The 16,650-nt window shown below is 41.4% G+C and overlaps 1 protein-coding gene across 2 annotated transcripts in view; it reads right to left on the bottom strand.

Moving 5' to 3' along the window:
- The window catches only part of mus312 (mutagen-sensitive 312), a 554,297-nt gene that overhangs the window by 186,138 nt on the left and 351,509 nt on the right, over positions 1-16,650 (bottom strand). The window contains exons 4-5 of one of the 2 annotated variants that reach the window (XM_067756650.1): positions 1,477-1,629; positions 624-1,411 (exon numbers count right to left, since the gene is read on the bottom strand). The exons of the other annotated variant lie outside the window; for it this stretch is intronic. Coding sequence (XP_067612751.1) covers positions 1,589-1,629 — 41 coding nt within the window. The 3' untranslated portion in view covers positions 624-1,411; positions 1,477-1,588. Of the gene's footprint in view, positions 1-623; positions 1,412-1,476; positions 1,630-16,650 lie in introns of those variants that run through there. 2 annotated transcript variants of the gene reach the window in all.

Here is a 16,650-nt window from a genome sequence, read left to right as displayed (position 1 = left end):
CCTCTTGTGCTGCAACCTTCGTAGTTATACGGTTCTCCTGCGATTCCAGCTGAGATGACATTTGCGACATTTCGGAAATACGCGTTTCAATTGTGCTTCAATCTTCGATGTTATTTCTGACGACATTTCTGCAATACGTGTCTTCTGTTCTTTCATCTTGGATGTTATACGTGTCTCCTGTTCGGCCAGTTGAGATGTCATTTCGGTGGATATTTGTGACGAAATTTGCTTCAACACTGCTAGCATCGCGTTAGTGTCAACACTTGCTAACGGATTCGGAGTCTCTATCTTCTCCTCCATTTTAGTCGCTGCCTCTTCCACATCAGGATAAAAGACATACTCGTCCACATCAATTCCTTGCTACTCCATTACCTCTCGTAGCCGTGCTTGAAGTTCGATCTTATTGCCGGTTGTATGCAATCCACGGTTCTCCAACTCTTTTTTCAGTTGCTGGATCTTTAATTAACTCAACTTTGCCATGTCCAGGTTGTATTCAATATCTTCGGAATTTATTCAACAATTCCTCTTCTAACACCAATTGTAACGAATTTAGTTCACTTCCGCTTATTGCAACCTTCTACTAACGTTCGAATCACTAAACTGTTGAATAAATAACTCCGCTATTCAATAATGCAAAATGGCCTTTATTCAAGTACTTTCAAAATAACACTTCTATTGCTGGACAGATAGCGTGCTTAAGCAAACTGATTGTCGAGCCCCTACTGTTGCTGCCTTTTATACTGTCTGGTTTCCTCGTTGCATATTTCTAGGCTTTTCTATTCTAGAATTTACTAGTTAGTTATCAGCTATAAAATTACCAGCTATAACCACGTTTATAGCTTCTCATATGTGCGTGTATATGTGAGTGATACTTGCACAAATTATTGCCTTCTTTTGTGAGCATCTCAGATAAGATATATGCATGTGTTTGTGCGTCTCTTCTCCGCTGCTCGTATGGACATATGGGTAGATATAATGATTGATTTAATGATGTGCATACAAGTCACTGCTTAGCATAATATTCGTCACAATATGCAACTAAAAAATCACAATTTTTAATAGAAAATCACACTCAATTGGTTCATTCTTTGTACAGCTTTGTTGGAATTCATCACAGCCCACAAAAGCTTTATAATTGTTTACAAGCAATTCCCCCAATAGGAAAAAACAAGCATAAGTGCGCACTTACAACAGGTTGTGAAAAATAGCTTGAATAAGTACATACACAAAATAGAATAAGTACATACAAAAAATAGACCATTAAGCAGATGATTTTTTTTTTTTTTTGAACTCATAATATCTTAGACTTTTTTTTTTGTTTTTTTCGAATGTGGCGTTCGCTTTGTCGGCCTAGGTGAGTCATATCGTAGCGAAAAATTATAGAGTGGTTATCGAGGAAAACCTTCATATCCTGTAAAATATATACAATAATGCTTATTAGTTAATTTATTTTTAAATATTGTCTCATAAAAATACCTTCGCTTCAAAACGATAGCCGATATTCTTGAAGAAAACAGAAATTTCGTGCAAATCTATGGGTTCAAACGTCAAGATCTGTTCATGCAAAATAGTATTAGAGGACACGAGATTATACCAAGCAATATGTAACGGCACTAATGGTCGAAGTGTCTGCAATGAAGTTAATTAAAGCGTAAGTGAATATATAGAAGATTTGGATAATTTTTTTCTTGCAAATTAAGTAGTAAGCATATGAAAAATAACAATAATAATATTTGTGAAATATATACTCCTCAAGCATTCTCGGAACGCTCACAATGTAAGAATCCGATATGAGTCTAAAATAAGTAAAAAAAAATGAGCCTCAGAAATAAGATCCTATAGGAATCTTTTATGGCTTCGATATGATGAAAAATTTGAGCCTCATAATAATAGTGTTCAGCAAACAAAGGAGCTTGAGAAGAGATATTTGAATATAACCATAACGTTCCTTGCTATTCCCTTTGTAAATTGAAATGGACGCTTTTTCTTATAGCTTCAGCGCTTCCGCAACCCAATTGTCAACCTCTCTGTTTAAGTGACTTAACCTACGAACATTTTTCTTTCCTTTGTTTCATTAACCATTGAGCGCACTTATAATTCTCAACTGGTCAGTGAAAGATTCTAAAGACGTAGTTTAAAATTTTTATCCCAAAATAGGGGGTTTTCATAGCAAAAGATAGATGAAGTGAAAAATACGGAGGGGGGAGTGAATAAAAGGATCACGAAAAAGTGAAGAGGGCTGGGGGAGGGCAGAGTTAGACGGAAAAAGCTTATTAAAATGTATGCAGATAGGCCAAATTTAGGGCGGAACAACGTCTGCCGGGTCTGCTAGTAGACATATAAAATAACATACAGTCCACTAAAATAACAAATGCTATAATTATAAAAAAAAAACTGTTCGCCATTCTAATCACCAAAGCTTAGATACTCAGCTGCGAGAGGGGAATCTTGTTACAAATATGCACGTATCAGGCGAGGCTCTGGCGACCCCAATTTCCTTGGAACTAGGGGGTGGAGGCGGGATGACCTAATTGGTTTAATGTCATCATACTAATCGTTCCCGAGATGGTGGGCCTTAATGCTGGTTGTTACCGGAACGCAACGGATCTTTATCCAGCAAAGAATCATTAACATCGATAACACTCCCCAAAACCTTCGGGGAATGTCTTTATCGTTAATACAACAACTACAACAACAACAACAACAACAACAACATTTGTTAATTATCCGCATATTACCAATATATTGCCTCCGCGGTATACCCCGGTTGGAGTGTCGAGCCTTCGTATGCCTACGATTAGCGCTGACGTCGGTATGCCCCACCTTGAAGGGGTTCCATTTCAAATATCATGCTTTTCAAGAAGATTCCAAATATTCCACCCTATCTTTAATGCTTAGTGTCAAATATTCGCCCTGAATGGGGCATACAAATGATCTGAAAGGGTTCATATCATTAGTAGGTTAGGTTAGGTTATGGTGGCTGCCCGAGGGCACACTTAGGCCAGTAGTATTAGGCCCGTTGTGATACCATGAAAAACACCGTTACCTTTCCTCTTCGAACCATTTTGAGAACCTGATGAAAGCTACCAGGTCCTTGACGTCATGCTCCACAACCTGGCTCAGATTATCAAGAAATGGAGCTCCCAGAAAGCGCTGCCGTGCTCCGCTTAGTGTTGGGTAGTTGCAAATGAGGTGAACCACCGTTTCCTCCTCTTCATCCTCTTTACAACTCCTACAGCAACGACGATAAGGCGCTCCTAACCTTTCTGCATGCCTACCTATGACCCGTTAGTGCCCCACAAGTGTGGAAATTGTATTCCTTCTTAGGTTGTACACGTGACGGGATCTTTTAGGATCCCATTTAGGCCAGGTTTATTTCGATGTTCGACACCCCGGTGTTTGTAGCCATCTTTCGTCGGCTTGACGGTAGATGTGCTCTTTTAGCATTAGCTTGCATGTGGACAGGGGCATACATAAGCGTTCTTGTCCAGGAAGAACCTGCATGGTTGTACCCTGCCTAGCGAGTTCATCTGCAATGCAGTTTCCATCGATATCCCTATGTCCAGGGACCCATGTGAAGTGTACACGGTTCTGTTGAGCCATCTCTTGAGAGATCGGCGACAGTTTAGTGCTAGTTCAGAATTGAACGAGTGGGAGCCAAGAGATTTTATGGCAGCTTGGCGATCGCTGAAGACAAAAATGTCTTTGCCGATATTGTTTGTCCCTATCCTAGCTGCGGCTTCCATTATGGCTGCAACTTCTGCCTGGAATACACTGCAGTGGTCGGGTAGTCTGAATGAGAGCTGGAGGTCAAGGTCCCTTGAGTATACTCCACCTCCAACTCTACCGTTTAGCTTGGAGGCGTCCGTGTATATGGAAATGCTGTTGCTCATAGCAAGGCACTTACCCGACTCCGTCCAGGCATGCCTGCTGGGTATGTTTATCTTAAAGTTGGTTTCCGCAACTGTTGTGGTCGCACAGCGATCCGTGCTAGGAGGAAGAAAACTGTATTTGTTTAGTATACTTGAGTGTCCTGTGGACTTGTTGTTCCAACACGACAACTCCCTTAGACGCAGGACTGACGTTGCCGCTGCTCGATGACCAGCTAGATCCAGTGGAAGGATGCTATCATAAGTAAGTTATAAGCAATTTATGAGAGTAATAGAAGTTGGACTCCTATTTAGGGATCTTATCGGACTCCTATTCAGGACCCTGATCTGACTCTTATTAAGGCTCATATTGGACGACCATTGCAAGAAGGTAAATACACTCATTTTGGGCTCTTATACGAGCTCATAATAAGTGTAAATGCTCCGATTAACATGTCTTTTATAACTCTTTTTTGACTCCGAATGATTGCTGAGTGGAGTCATAACCGGCAAAAGAACTTAAATGACACATTTTTCGATTTTCCACTTTGCTCTATAATAAGCCGGTGGGAAATTATATCCAAAAATATTTAACCGAGAAGAAAACTCGCATAGGTTTTATACTTGTTGCGAAAAAAGTTTGCCGACTGTAAACATTTATTTTTGCTGCTTAAATATTTTTAAAAGTAAAGGCTCGATTAATAGCTCTTTTCTCTGCAGACGATGCGTGAGATCATCGTACTCGTAAAAAAATATGTAGCATAACACTTATGTTGCGCACGTTTATTTAAGACATCCCGTAGTTGAATCGCCTCGTCGTGACGATTCAAACAATGCGCTCAAAATATCAGTCAGTCAGAGGCCTTGTTTTATAACTCTATTGGAAATAAATTTCTATCGGGTTTAAAAAAAATGCAAATAATTTGGCAGCTTTCGAATCGACTTACAGAATAAACCCCCTGATACGCTAAAGACTGCCGCATTGCCAAAGAGGATTGATTAAAATAAGAGCGACCAGTTTGATGCGAATAACTCGCTGAGAAACAAAAAATTTGTGTTATCTACGAGTATGAGGTGTTTTTTTGTGATTTATGGAAAGAGAATTAATTAATTAATGAAATACGATGGTTAAAATAAAAACAAACATCAGAGTGCCCATATATTGCTGTTTAAAAGTTTTTGTTTTTGTATTCAATAATCGAATGTACCTCAATTTAAATTTTTTCTTGTTATACTCATGCTACTACAATCACAAACATGTTACAGGCTGTCTTATTTTGATTTCGAATTCAAAACACATTGCGAGCATTTTCTATTAGCAATATAGGAGTATTACATACATATGTATATGGCCACGAAAATGTCGAATTTGAATTTATTTGTTCTTTTTTCATTTTTGTACAACTAGCCTTTACCCGCGGCCCCGTCAGCAAGGAGACAATTAAATATATGGGCTATTCACGTTAGCCTGCTTATCAAGTTATCTGTTTAAACATTTTTTTCTGTCTAATGCATTTTATTTTTGTAATTGGGTAAAAAAAGATCTAAATGAGCTTATAACCTGATAGGATCCCCAAATGATCCCGAAACTATCCAGAAAAAGCCACGAAATGACCCCGACGATATCACGGACGGATTCCGAAAACCATCCAGAAATACCCCGGAAGGGTCTCCAAAAGTTTCCGGAATAGTCCAAAAAAACCCGAAATGACAACGACACGATTCTAGACTTATCCAGAGAACCAGAAAAAAATGATCCTTGAAGGTTACTAAAATGATCCCGAAATAATCCCGAAAAAGTACCGAAATGACCCTGACGGGCTCCCGGACGGATCTCAAAAACCATCCAGAAAATATCCAGGAAGGGTTCCTAAATTATCCCGACATAGTCCAGAAAAAGTTCCGAAATGACCCCGAGGGGATCCACGACGGCTCGGGAAAACCATACAGAAATGATCCCGTAAGGGTCCCAAAACTATTCCGAAAAAGTAACAAAAATATCTCGAAATGACTCCTACGGCATCACAGACGAATCCAGAAATGACCTCGGAAGGGTCCCCAAATGATCCCAAAATGGTCCCGAAATGACCCTGATGGACCCGGCAAACCATCAAGAAATAATGCCGGAAGGATCCCAAAATGATCCCGAAATAATGCAGAAAAAGTCATGAAATGACCCCTAAAGGGTTCCCAAATGATCCCGAAATAGTCCCGAAAAAGTTCCGAAATTACCCCGATGGGTTCCTGAACAGATCCCGAAAACTATCCAGAAATTATGCCGAATGGGTCCCCAAATGATCGCTTAATAGTCCCGGAATGACCTTGATGGGATCCCGGACGGATCCCGAAAACTATCAAAAACAGGTCCCGAAAGGTTACCCAATAATCCCGTATTAGTCGAGAAAAAGTCCCGAAATAACCCCGACGGGATCCCAGACGGATCCCGAAAACCATCTAGAAATGTTGCCGGAAAATACGCCAAATGATCCCGACATGACCCGTCGGGATCCCGGACGGATCCTGAAAACTATCCAGATACGATGCCGGAAAGGTCCTCAAATGATCCCCTAATCGAACGGATCCCGTAAACCATCAAGAAATGGTGCCGAAAGGGACCCCAAATGATTCTGTATTAGTCGAGAAAAAGTTCCGAAATGACCCCGACAGGATCCCGGACAGATCCCGAAAACCATCTAGAAATTATGCCGGAAGGTACCGATGCCGAAATATTCCCGAAATGACATCGACGGGATCCCGAAAACCATCCAGAAATGTTGCCGGAAGAGACCCCAAACCATCCCGCAAAAGTCCCGAAATTACCCCGACAGGATCCCGGACGGATCCCGAAAACCATCCAGTAATGATGCCGGAAGGGACCCCAAATTGTCCTGAAATGACCACGACGGGATCCCGGACGTAGAACCGAAACCATCCAGCCGGTAGGTACCCCAAATTATCCCGAAATAGTCCTGAAATGACCCTGACGGGATCGCGGACGGATTCCGAAAAACATCCAGATATGATGCCGAAAGCGTCCCCAAATGATCCCGTATTTATTTAGAAAAAGTCCCAAAATTACCCCGACGGGATTCCGGACGGATCCCGAAACCCATCAAGAAATGATGCCGGAAGGGTCCCCAAATGATCGCGAAATAGTCCCGAAATGATCCCGGAATAGTTCCAAAAATGTCCCAAAATCACCCCGACGGGATCCCGGACGGATCCCGAAAACTATACAGCAATGATCCCGGAAGGGTCCGAAAATGATCCCGAAATAGTGCCGAAAAAGTCGCGAAATGACTCCGGCGGGATCTCGGACGGATCCAGAAAACTATGCAGAAATGATCCCGGAAGGGTTTCGATATTACCCTAACGGGATTACAAATAAGGTGAAGCTAATTATAAAACCATGTTAATAAGGCAGAAGGCGCGTTGGAGCGAATGAAGAGTTACATAGAAACATACAGGTAAAGCTAAAAAAGCATGCTAATAGAAACAATTGAAGGAGGGCGGATGGCGGGAGGAGAAGGAGAGGACCACTGATCGTTTTTCCCAAATTGTTTAGATCTCGATCTGTATGTGCCAGATACAAAAAACTATTGATTTAGGAGAAAATGTATATTGAGTTATAACAATTTATAGATTTTACACCAGAGGGTTGGAGAAGGGGAAGAGGGGGCGGCGGGTGTCACTGCTCACTTTGTAAGCCATCGACTTATTTGACCCATTGAGTCTATAATATTGGTGAAGGTCCGTATACGTAAAGTTATAATGTGTAAAAATTATTAAAAAGTAATTGTTCGAAGGGGTCGTGGGACCCCCACTCCCCTTTCCATGTTCGACAAAAATTTCGCTAGTAGACTACTGTCTGTGTCCCGAAAATCATCAAAATCCGTGTAGCCGTTCTGGCGTGATTCAGTCACAAAGACGAAAAAATCCAATAATTAAATTATAACTGTCCCTAGGGGGGAAAAAATATAGCTAGTAGATCCTTCTAGACTATTGTCTATATGCGTGCCAAATTTCATCCAAATCGGTCCAGCCGTTCTTGCGTGATTGAGTCACAAAGACAAACGTCTGGACAAACATCCAAACTTTCCCATTTATAATATATATATAGCCTTTACCCGCGGCCCCGTCCGCAAGGAGAAAATGAAATATATGGGCTATTCGCGTTAGCTTCCTTATCAAGTTATCTGTTTAAAATTTTGCTTCTGTGTAATGCATTTTATATTTGTAATTGAGTAAAAAAGAACTAAATGAGCTGATAATCTGATGGGATCCCCAAATGATTCCGAAATTATCAATAAAAATCCACGAAATGACCCCGACGCTATCGCAGACGAAATCCTAAAACCATCCAGAAATGCCCTCGAAGGGTCTCCAAAAGTCGATTCCGGACCCAAAAAACGCGAAATAACACGATTCTAGACTTATCCAGAGAACCACACAGAAATGATCCCTGAAGGGTACCAAAATGATCCCGAAAAAGTTCCGAAATGACCCCGACGGGCTGCCGGACGGATCTCATAAACCATCCAAGAAGGGTTCCTAAATTATCCCTACATAGTCCAGAAAAAGTTACGAAATGACCCAGAGGGGATCCACAACGTATCGCGAAAACCATACAGATATGATTCCGGAGGGGTCCAAAATGATCCCGAAATAGTCCGGAAATGACCCCGATGGGATCCCGCACGGATCCAGAAATGATCCCCGAAGGGTCCCAAAACTATCCCGAAAAAGTACCAAAAAATATCGAAATGACTCCTGCGGTATCCCGGACGGATCCAGAAATGACCTCGGAAGGGTCCCCAAATTACCCTGATGGATCCCGTACGAATCCAGAAAACCACCCAGAAATGATGCCGGTAGGTACCACAAATGATCCCGAAATAGTCCCGAAATGACCCCGTCGGGATCCCGGACGGATCCCTAAAACTATCCAGAAATGATGCCGGTAGGTACCCAAAATGATCCCCACCTAAACCAGAAATGACCCCGTCGGGATCCCTAAAACTGTCCAGAATTGATGCCGGAAAGGTTCCCAAATAATCCCCTAATAGTCCCGACATGACGCAGACGGAATCCCCGACGGATCCCGAAAACCAACCAGAAATGATACCGGTAGGTACCCCAAATGATCCCGAATTAGTCCCGAAATGACCACGCCGGGATCCCGGACGGATCCCGAAAACCACCCAGAAATGTTGCCGGTAGGTACCCCAAATGATCCCGACCTAGCCCCGAAATGACCCCGTCGGGATCCCGGACGGATCCCTAAAACTATCCAGAAATGATGCCGGAAGGGACCCCAAATTATCCCGAAAAAGTCCCGAAATGACCCCGATGGGATCCCGGACGGATCCCGGAAACCAACCAGAAATGATGCCGGTAGGTACCCCAAATGATCCCGAAATAGTCCCGAAATGACCCCGTCGGGATCACGGACGGATCCCGCGAAAGTCGTGAAATGACCCCGACGGGTCCCGGAGGAATACTGAAAACCATCCAGAAATGATGCCGGTGGGTACCCAAAAATGATCCCGAAATGACGCTGAAGGGATCCCCGGGGGATCCCGGAAACAATCCAGAAATGATGCCCGAAAGGTTCTCAAATGATCCCCAAATAGTCCCGAAATGACACTGACGAGATCCCGAAAACCATCCTGAAATGATAGCGAAAGGGTCCCCAAATGATCCCGTATTAGTCGCGAAATAGTCCCGGAAGGTTCCCAAAACTATCCCGAAAAAGTAACAAAAAATATAGAAATGACTTCTACGGCATCCCGGACGGATCCAGATATGACCTCGGAAGGATCCCCAAATGGTCTCGAAATTACCCTGATTGATCCGGCAAACCATCAAGAATTGATGCCGGAAGGGTCCCCAAATGATCCCGAAATAATACAGAAAAAGTCATGAAATGACCCCTAAAGGATCTCCAAATGATCCTGAAATAGTCCCGAAAAAGTCCCGAAATTACCCTGATGGGTTCCCGTACAGATCCCGAAATCCATCCAGAAGTGATGCCGGAAGGGTCCCAAAATGATCCCGTATTAGCCCTGAAAAAGTTGCGAAATGACCCAGACGGGCTCCCGGACGGATCCCGAAAACCAACCAGAAATGATGCCGGTAGGTACCCCAAATGATCCCGACCTAGCTCCGAAATGACCCCGTCGGGATCCGGACGGACCGCTAAAACTATCCAGAAATGATGCCGGAAGGGACCCCAAATGATCCCGAAAAAGTCCCGAAATGACCCCGATGGGATCCCGGACGGATCCCGAAAACCAACCAGAAATGATGCCGGTAGGTACCCCAAATGATCCCGAAATAGACCCGAAATGACCCCGTCGGGATCACGGACGGATCCCGAAAAGGCGTGAAATGACCCCCCGACGGGATCCCGGACGAATACCGAAAACCATCCAGAAATGATGAAGGTGGGTACCCAAAAATGATCCCGAAATGACCCTGAAGGGATCCCCAAGGGATCCCGGAGACTATCTAGAAATGATGCCCGAAAGGTTCTTAAATGATCCCCAAATAGTCCCGAAATGACCCTGACGAGATCCCGGACGGATCCCGAAAACCATCCAGAAATGGTGGCGAAAGGGCCCCCAAATGATCCCGTATTAGCCGCGCAATAGTCCCGGAAGGGTCCCAAAACTATCCCGAAAAAGTAACAAAAAAATATCGAAATGATTCCTACGGCATCCCGGACGGATCCAGAAATAACCTCGGAAGGATACCCAAATGATCCCAAAATGGTCTCGAAATTACCCTGATTGATCCGGCAAGCCATCAAGAATTAATGTCGGAAGGGTCCCCAAATGATCCCGAAATAATACAGATAAAGTCATGAAATGACCCCAAAAGGGTCTCGAAATTACCCTGATTGATCCGGAAAACCATCTATTAGAGTAGCGCACGAAAATAAAACACGACCGATTAGTTCAATTCATTTAATGGAAGCAAGAGCAATATTAAAAAATAGAATGCACAAAGGTATTACATGTTAATATGCATACATATTTACGTATGTGTATGTATAGTGAGAGTAGTTAATTATTGCAGTTGGGATGTTAGGTGACAATAAAGAAATAGTAGTAAGTCCTACAAACTCCGCCTCATCCCGATTGCAATTTTTTTCGATTTTTTGTATATATGTATACGTAAGTTTTCTTTTTCATTATTAATTTCATTACGTTTTACATTTTTTATAAAAAATCAATATAACAAGACATTAAATAATAAATTCATGTTTTTTCAAACTTATTTAAAAGACAACGTTAAAATTTCGCAACAATTTTCACGTTTACTTGAAACTAATGGTTTGGTAAAAATATCGGCTGCATTCTCTGAAGATTGTACATATTCTATATCGATGTCACCACTATAAAACTTTTCTCGTATGTAGTGAAAACGTATGTCTATATGTTTACTCCTCTTGTGTACTGTTGGATTGCGAACCGCAAACTGTGCACCTGGTTGTCACATTTGATAGTAGTCGGAGTTTTTATAAGCATGGTAAAACCCAATTCTTTCAATAAATTACGATGGAATGCAACTTCTTTCGTCCCTTGGCACATAGCTTCGTACTCCGCCTCCATCGTGCTTAAAGAAACCATATGCTGTTTTTTGGCTTCCCATGCAATTAAACCTCCACTAAAGGACAACGCATAACCGCTCATTGACTTACGATCAGTCTGGTCTGAACCCCAGTCGGAATCTGTGAAGCAAACTAAATTTTTATTATTTGGCAAATACATCAACATACCCTTAGGCTTAGTTTTAAGGTATCGTAGTATTCGCTTCGCTGCGACAAAATGCTGCTGATGTGGATGACTGTGGTATTGTGACAGTTTGGACACCGCATACGCTATATCTGGCCGGGATGTGATGGCCAGATATGTTAGACCTCCTAGTAGTGACTGGTATTCTTTCACGTTGAAACCACTGCAGCCCTTTTGTGCACATTTTTCCAGCATGGTACCTTGCGCGTATGGCGTGGAAACACCTTTACAATTTTGCATATTCCACCTTTCCAGCAATTCAATGGTATATTTTTCCTGATGAATAGTGATCGCCCCGCATTCACCTTCTCGTTCGATCTGCATGCCAAGGTAATAACTAATTGGTCCACGGTCTTTGACTTCAATTTTAGCGCTCAATTTGTCAATAATTTCATTCAATGCAATTTTCGATGTACACGCAAAAATTATATCGTCAACGTAGATAACAATTATATTCAACTCGTTTTCGTTTCGATTGATATACACACAATTGTCAGACTTGCACCGCCGAAATCCCAACTCATTTAAAATAAAATCTAATTTGTTGTTCCAATCTCGGTCTGCTTGCTTTAACCCATAAATTGATTTTTTTAACTTGCATACCTTATGCGGGTAATATTTGTCGATTAACATTTCAGGCTGTCGCATATAAACTTCTTCTAATTCGCCATTTAGATATGCTGATACGATATCGATGTGATTTACAAATAACTTGTATTGGACAGAAAGTGCGAGCACCAAGCGAATTGTCGATAGTCTTGCGACAGGTGCGTAAGTTTCGTTGAAATCTTCTCCATAAATCTGCGAGCAACCTTGTGCTACTAAGCGAGCTTTAAATTTCTCAACCGTACCGTCTTGGTTAAATTTTGTTGAAACAAGTAAGGAAGGCTAAGTTCGGGTGTAACCGAACATTACATACTCAGTTGAGAGCTGTGGAGACAAAGTAAGGGAAAATTACCATATTGTAAAAAGAACCTAGGGTAACCCTGGAATGTGTTTGTATGACATGTGTTTAAAATGGAAGGTATTAAAGAGTATTTTAAGAGGAAGTGGACCATAGTTCTATAGATGGACGCCATTTAGGGATATCGCCATAAAGGTGGACCAGGCCTGACTCTAGAATTTGTTTGTACGATATGGGTATCAAATGAAATGTGTTAATGATAATTTTAAAATGGAGTGGGCCTAAGTTCTATAGGTGGACGCCTTTTCGAGATATCGCCATAACGTACGATATGGGTATCAAATGAAAGGTGTTAATGAGTATTTTAAAAGGGCGTGCGCCTTAGTTCTATAGGTGGACGCCTTTTCGAAATATCGCCATAAAGGTGGACCAGGCGTGACTCTAGAATTTGTTTGTACGATATGGGTATCAAATGAAAGGTGTTAATGAGTATTTTATTTTGTATGACATGTGTATCAAATGGAAGGTATTAAAGAGTATTTTAAGAGGAAGTGGACCATAGTTCTATAAATGGACGCCATTTAGGGATATCGTCATAAAGGTGGACCAGGCCTGACTCTAGAATTTGTTTGTACGATATGGGTATCAAATCAATACAAAAATAATTTTTACTATTTGCCTTAAGAAATTTCCAATGGGACTCTTTAACTAATCTTCCACCTTATACTAATCGATTAAAGCTTATCGATCTTCCAACTCTTGCTAGTCGAAGGGAAATGCTTGGTGTAATATTTATGACAAAACTTTTAAATGGATCAATTTCGAGCCCATTCTTTCTGAACGAAGTGAACTTTTGCGTTCCCTCTCGGACATCGAGACACTTCAAACCTCATCTGCTGAAACAATGTAGAACGAATTTCGAACAAAATGAACCTTTTCGGCGTTTATGCCAAGATTATAACTCTCACTCAAACACATTTGATAGCTCGGACTCCCTTTTTTCTATAAAAAAGATTGTTCTCACCTCTCTAAATTAATGTATAATACGTTTGCTTCTGTTCTCTTTAAGTATTACGCTTGACTGATGAAATTTCTTCTGTAGCTGAGCAGTCTCAGATCGTGACGCTTGACAAACCGCTGCCCATCACAGACTCGGCAAAATAAAAAAAATAAAAAAAAGTTATTATATATATATATAAATCGATCGCGTGAACAGGATTAGCCTGGTTTCATTGGGCCACTTGAGGGCAGCGCGCTGCCACAACGTCCATTAAAAAAAAAAAAAAAAAAAAACTGAAATGTGTTAATGATAATTTTAAAAGGGAGTGGGCCTAAGTTCTATAGGTGGACGCCTTTTCGAGATATCGCCATAAAGGTGGACCAGGGGTGACTCTAGAATTTATTTTGTACGATATGGGTATCAAATGAAAGGTATTAATGAGTATTTTAAAAGGGCGTGGGCCTAAGTTCTATAGATGGACGCCGTTTCGAGATATCGCCATAAAGGTGGACTAGGGGTGACTCTAGAATTTATTTTGTACGATATGGGTATCAAATGAAAGGTATTAATGAGTATTTTAAAAGGGCGTGGGCCTAAGTTCTATAGATGGACGCCGTTTCGAGATATCGCCATAAAGATGGATCAGGGGTGACTTTAGAATTTGTTTGTATGATATGAGTATCAAATGAAAGGTGTTAATGAGTATTTTAAGAGGGCGTGGGCCTTAGTTCTATATGTGGACGCCTTTTCGAGATATCGCTATAAAGGTGGACCAGGGGTGACTCTAGAATTTGCTTGTACTATATGGGTATCAAATGAAAGGTGTTAATGAGTATTTTGAAAGGGAGTGGGCCTTAGTTCTATAGGTGGACGCCTTTTCGGAATATCGTTATAAAAGTGGACCAGGGGTGACTTTAGAATGCGTTTTTACAATATGGTTATCAAACGAAAGATGTTAATAAGTGTTTTAAAACGGAGTGGGCCTTAGTTCTATAGGTGGACGCCTTTTCGGAATATCGTTATAAAAGTGGACCAGGGTTGACTCTAGAATGCGTTTGTACAATATGGGTATCAAACGAAAGGTGTTAATAAGTGTTTTAAAAGGGAGTGGGCCTTAGTTCTATAGGTGGACGCCTTTTCGGAATATCGTTATAAAAGTGGACCAGGGTTGACTTTAGAATGCGTTTGAACAATATGGGTATCAAACGAAAGGTGTTAATAAGTGTTTTAAAACGGAGTGGGCCTTCGTTCTATAGGTGGACGCCTTTTCGGAATATCGTTATAAAAGTGGACCAGGGTTGACTCTAGAATGCGTTTGTACAATATCGGTATCAAACGAAAGGTGTTAATAACTGTTTTAAAAGGGAGTGGGCCTTAGTTCTATAGGTGGACGCCTTTTCGGAATATCGTTATAAAAGTGGACCAGGGGTGACTCTAGAATGCGTTTGTATAATATGGGTATCAAATGAAAGGTGTTAATGAGTATTTTAAAAGGGCGTGGGCCTTAGTTCTATAGGTGGACGCCTTTTCGAGATATCGCCATAAAGGTGGACCAGGGGTGACTCTAGAATTTGTTTGTACGATATGGGTATCAAATGAAAGGTGTTAATGAGTATTTTAAAAGGGCGTGCGCCTTAGTTCTATAGGTGGACGCCTTTTCGAAATATCGCCATAAAGGTGGACCAGGGGTGACTCTAGAATTTGTTTGTACGATATGGGTATCAAATGAAAGGTGTTAATGAGTATTTTAAAAAGGAGTGGGCCTTAGTTCTATATGTGGACGCCTTTTCGAGATATCGCCATAAACGTGGACCAGGGGTGACTCTAGAATTTGTTTGTACTATATGGGTATCAAATGAAAGGTGTTAATGAGTATTTTAAAAGGGCGTGCGCCTTAGTTCTATAGGTGGACGCCTTTTCGAGATATCGCCATAAAGGTGGACCAGGGGTGACTCTAGAATTTGTTTGTACGATATGGGTATCAAATGAAAGGTGTTAATGAGTATTTTAAAAGGGCGTGCGCCTTAGTTCTATAGGTGGACGCCTTTTCGAAATATCGCCATAAAGGTGGACCAGGGGTGACTCTAGAATTTGTTTGTACGATATGGGTATCAAATGAAAGGTGTTAATGAGTATTTTAAAAAGGAGTGGGCCTTAGTTCTATATGTGGACGCCTTTTCGAGATATCGTCATAAACGTGGACCAGGGGTGACTCTAGAATTTGTTTGTACTATGTGGGTATCAAATGAAAGGTGTTAATGAGTATTTTAAAAGGGCGTGCGCCTTAGTTCTATAGGTGGATGCCTTTTCGAGATATCGCCATAAACGTGGACCAGGGGTAACTCTAGAATTTGTTTGTACGATATGGGTATCAAATGAACGGCGTTAGTGAGTGTTTTAAAAGGGCGTGGGCCTTAGTTCTTAAGGTGGACGCCTTTTCGAAATATCGCCATAAAGGTGGACCAGGGGCGACTCTAGAATTTGTTTGTACGATATGGGTATCAAATGAAAGGTGTTAATGAGTATTTTAAAAAGGAGTGGGCCTTAGTTCTATATGTGTACGCCTTTTCGAGATATCGCCATAAACGTGGACCAGGGGTGACTCTAGAATTTGTTTGTACTATATGGGTATCAAATGAAAGGTGTTAATGAGTATTTTAAAAGGGCGTGCGCCTTAGTTCTATAGGTGGACGCCTTTTCGAGATATCGCCATAAAGGTGGACCAGGGGTTACTCTAGAATGTGTTTGTACGATATGGGTATCAAATTAAAGGTATTAATGAGGGTTTTAAAAGGGAGTGGCCCTTAGTTGTATATGTGAAGGCGTTTTCGAGATATCGACCAAAATGTGGACCAGGGTGATCCAGAACATCATCTGTCGGGTACCGCTAATTTATTTATATATGTAATACCACGAACAGTATTCCTTCCAAGATTCCAAGGGCTTTTGATTTCGCCCTGCAAAACTTTTTCATTTTCTTCTACTTAATATGGTAGGTGTCACACCCATTTTACCAAGTTTTTTTCTAAAGTTATATTTTGCGTCAATAGACCAATACAATTACCATGTTTCATCCCT

Source organism: Eurosta solidaginis, chromosome 5, assembly GCF_040869045.1.
Source record: "Eurosta solidaginis isolate ZX-2024a chromosome 5, ASM4086904v1, whole genome shotgun sequence".
Lineage (NCBI taxonomy): Eukaryota > Metazoa > Arthropoda > Insecta > Diptera > Tephritidae > Eurosta > Eurosta solidaginis.
The sequence above is the reverse complement of the archived record's forward strand: the minus strand, read 5'-3'. Positions and strand labels throughout refer to the sequence as shown.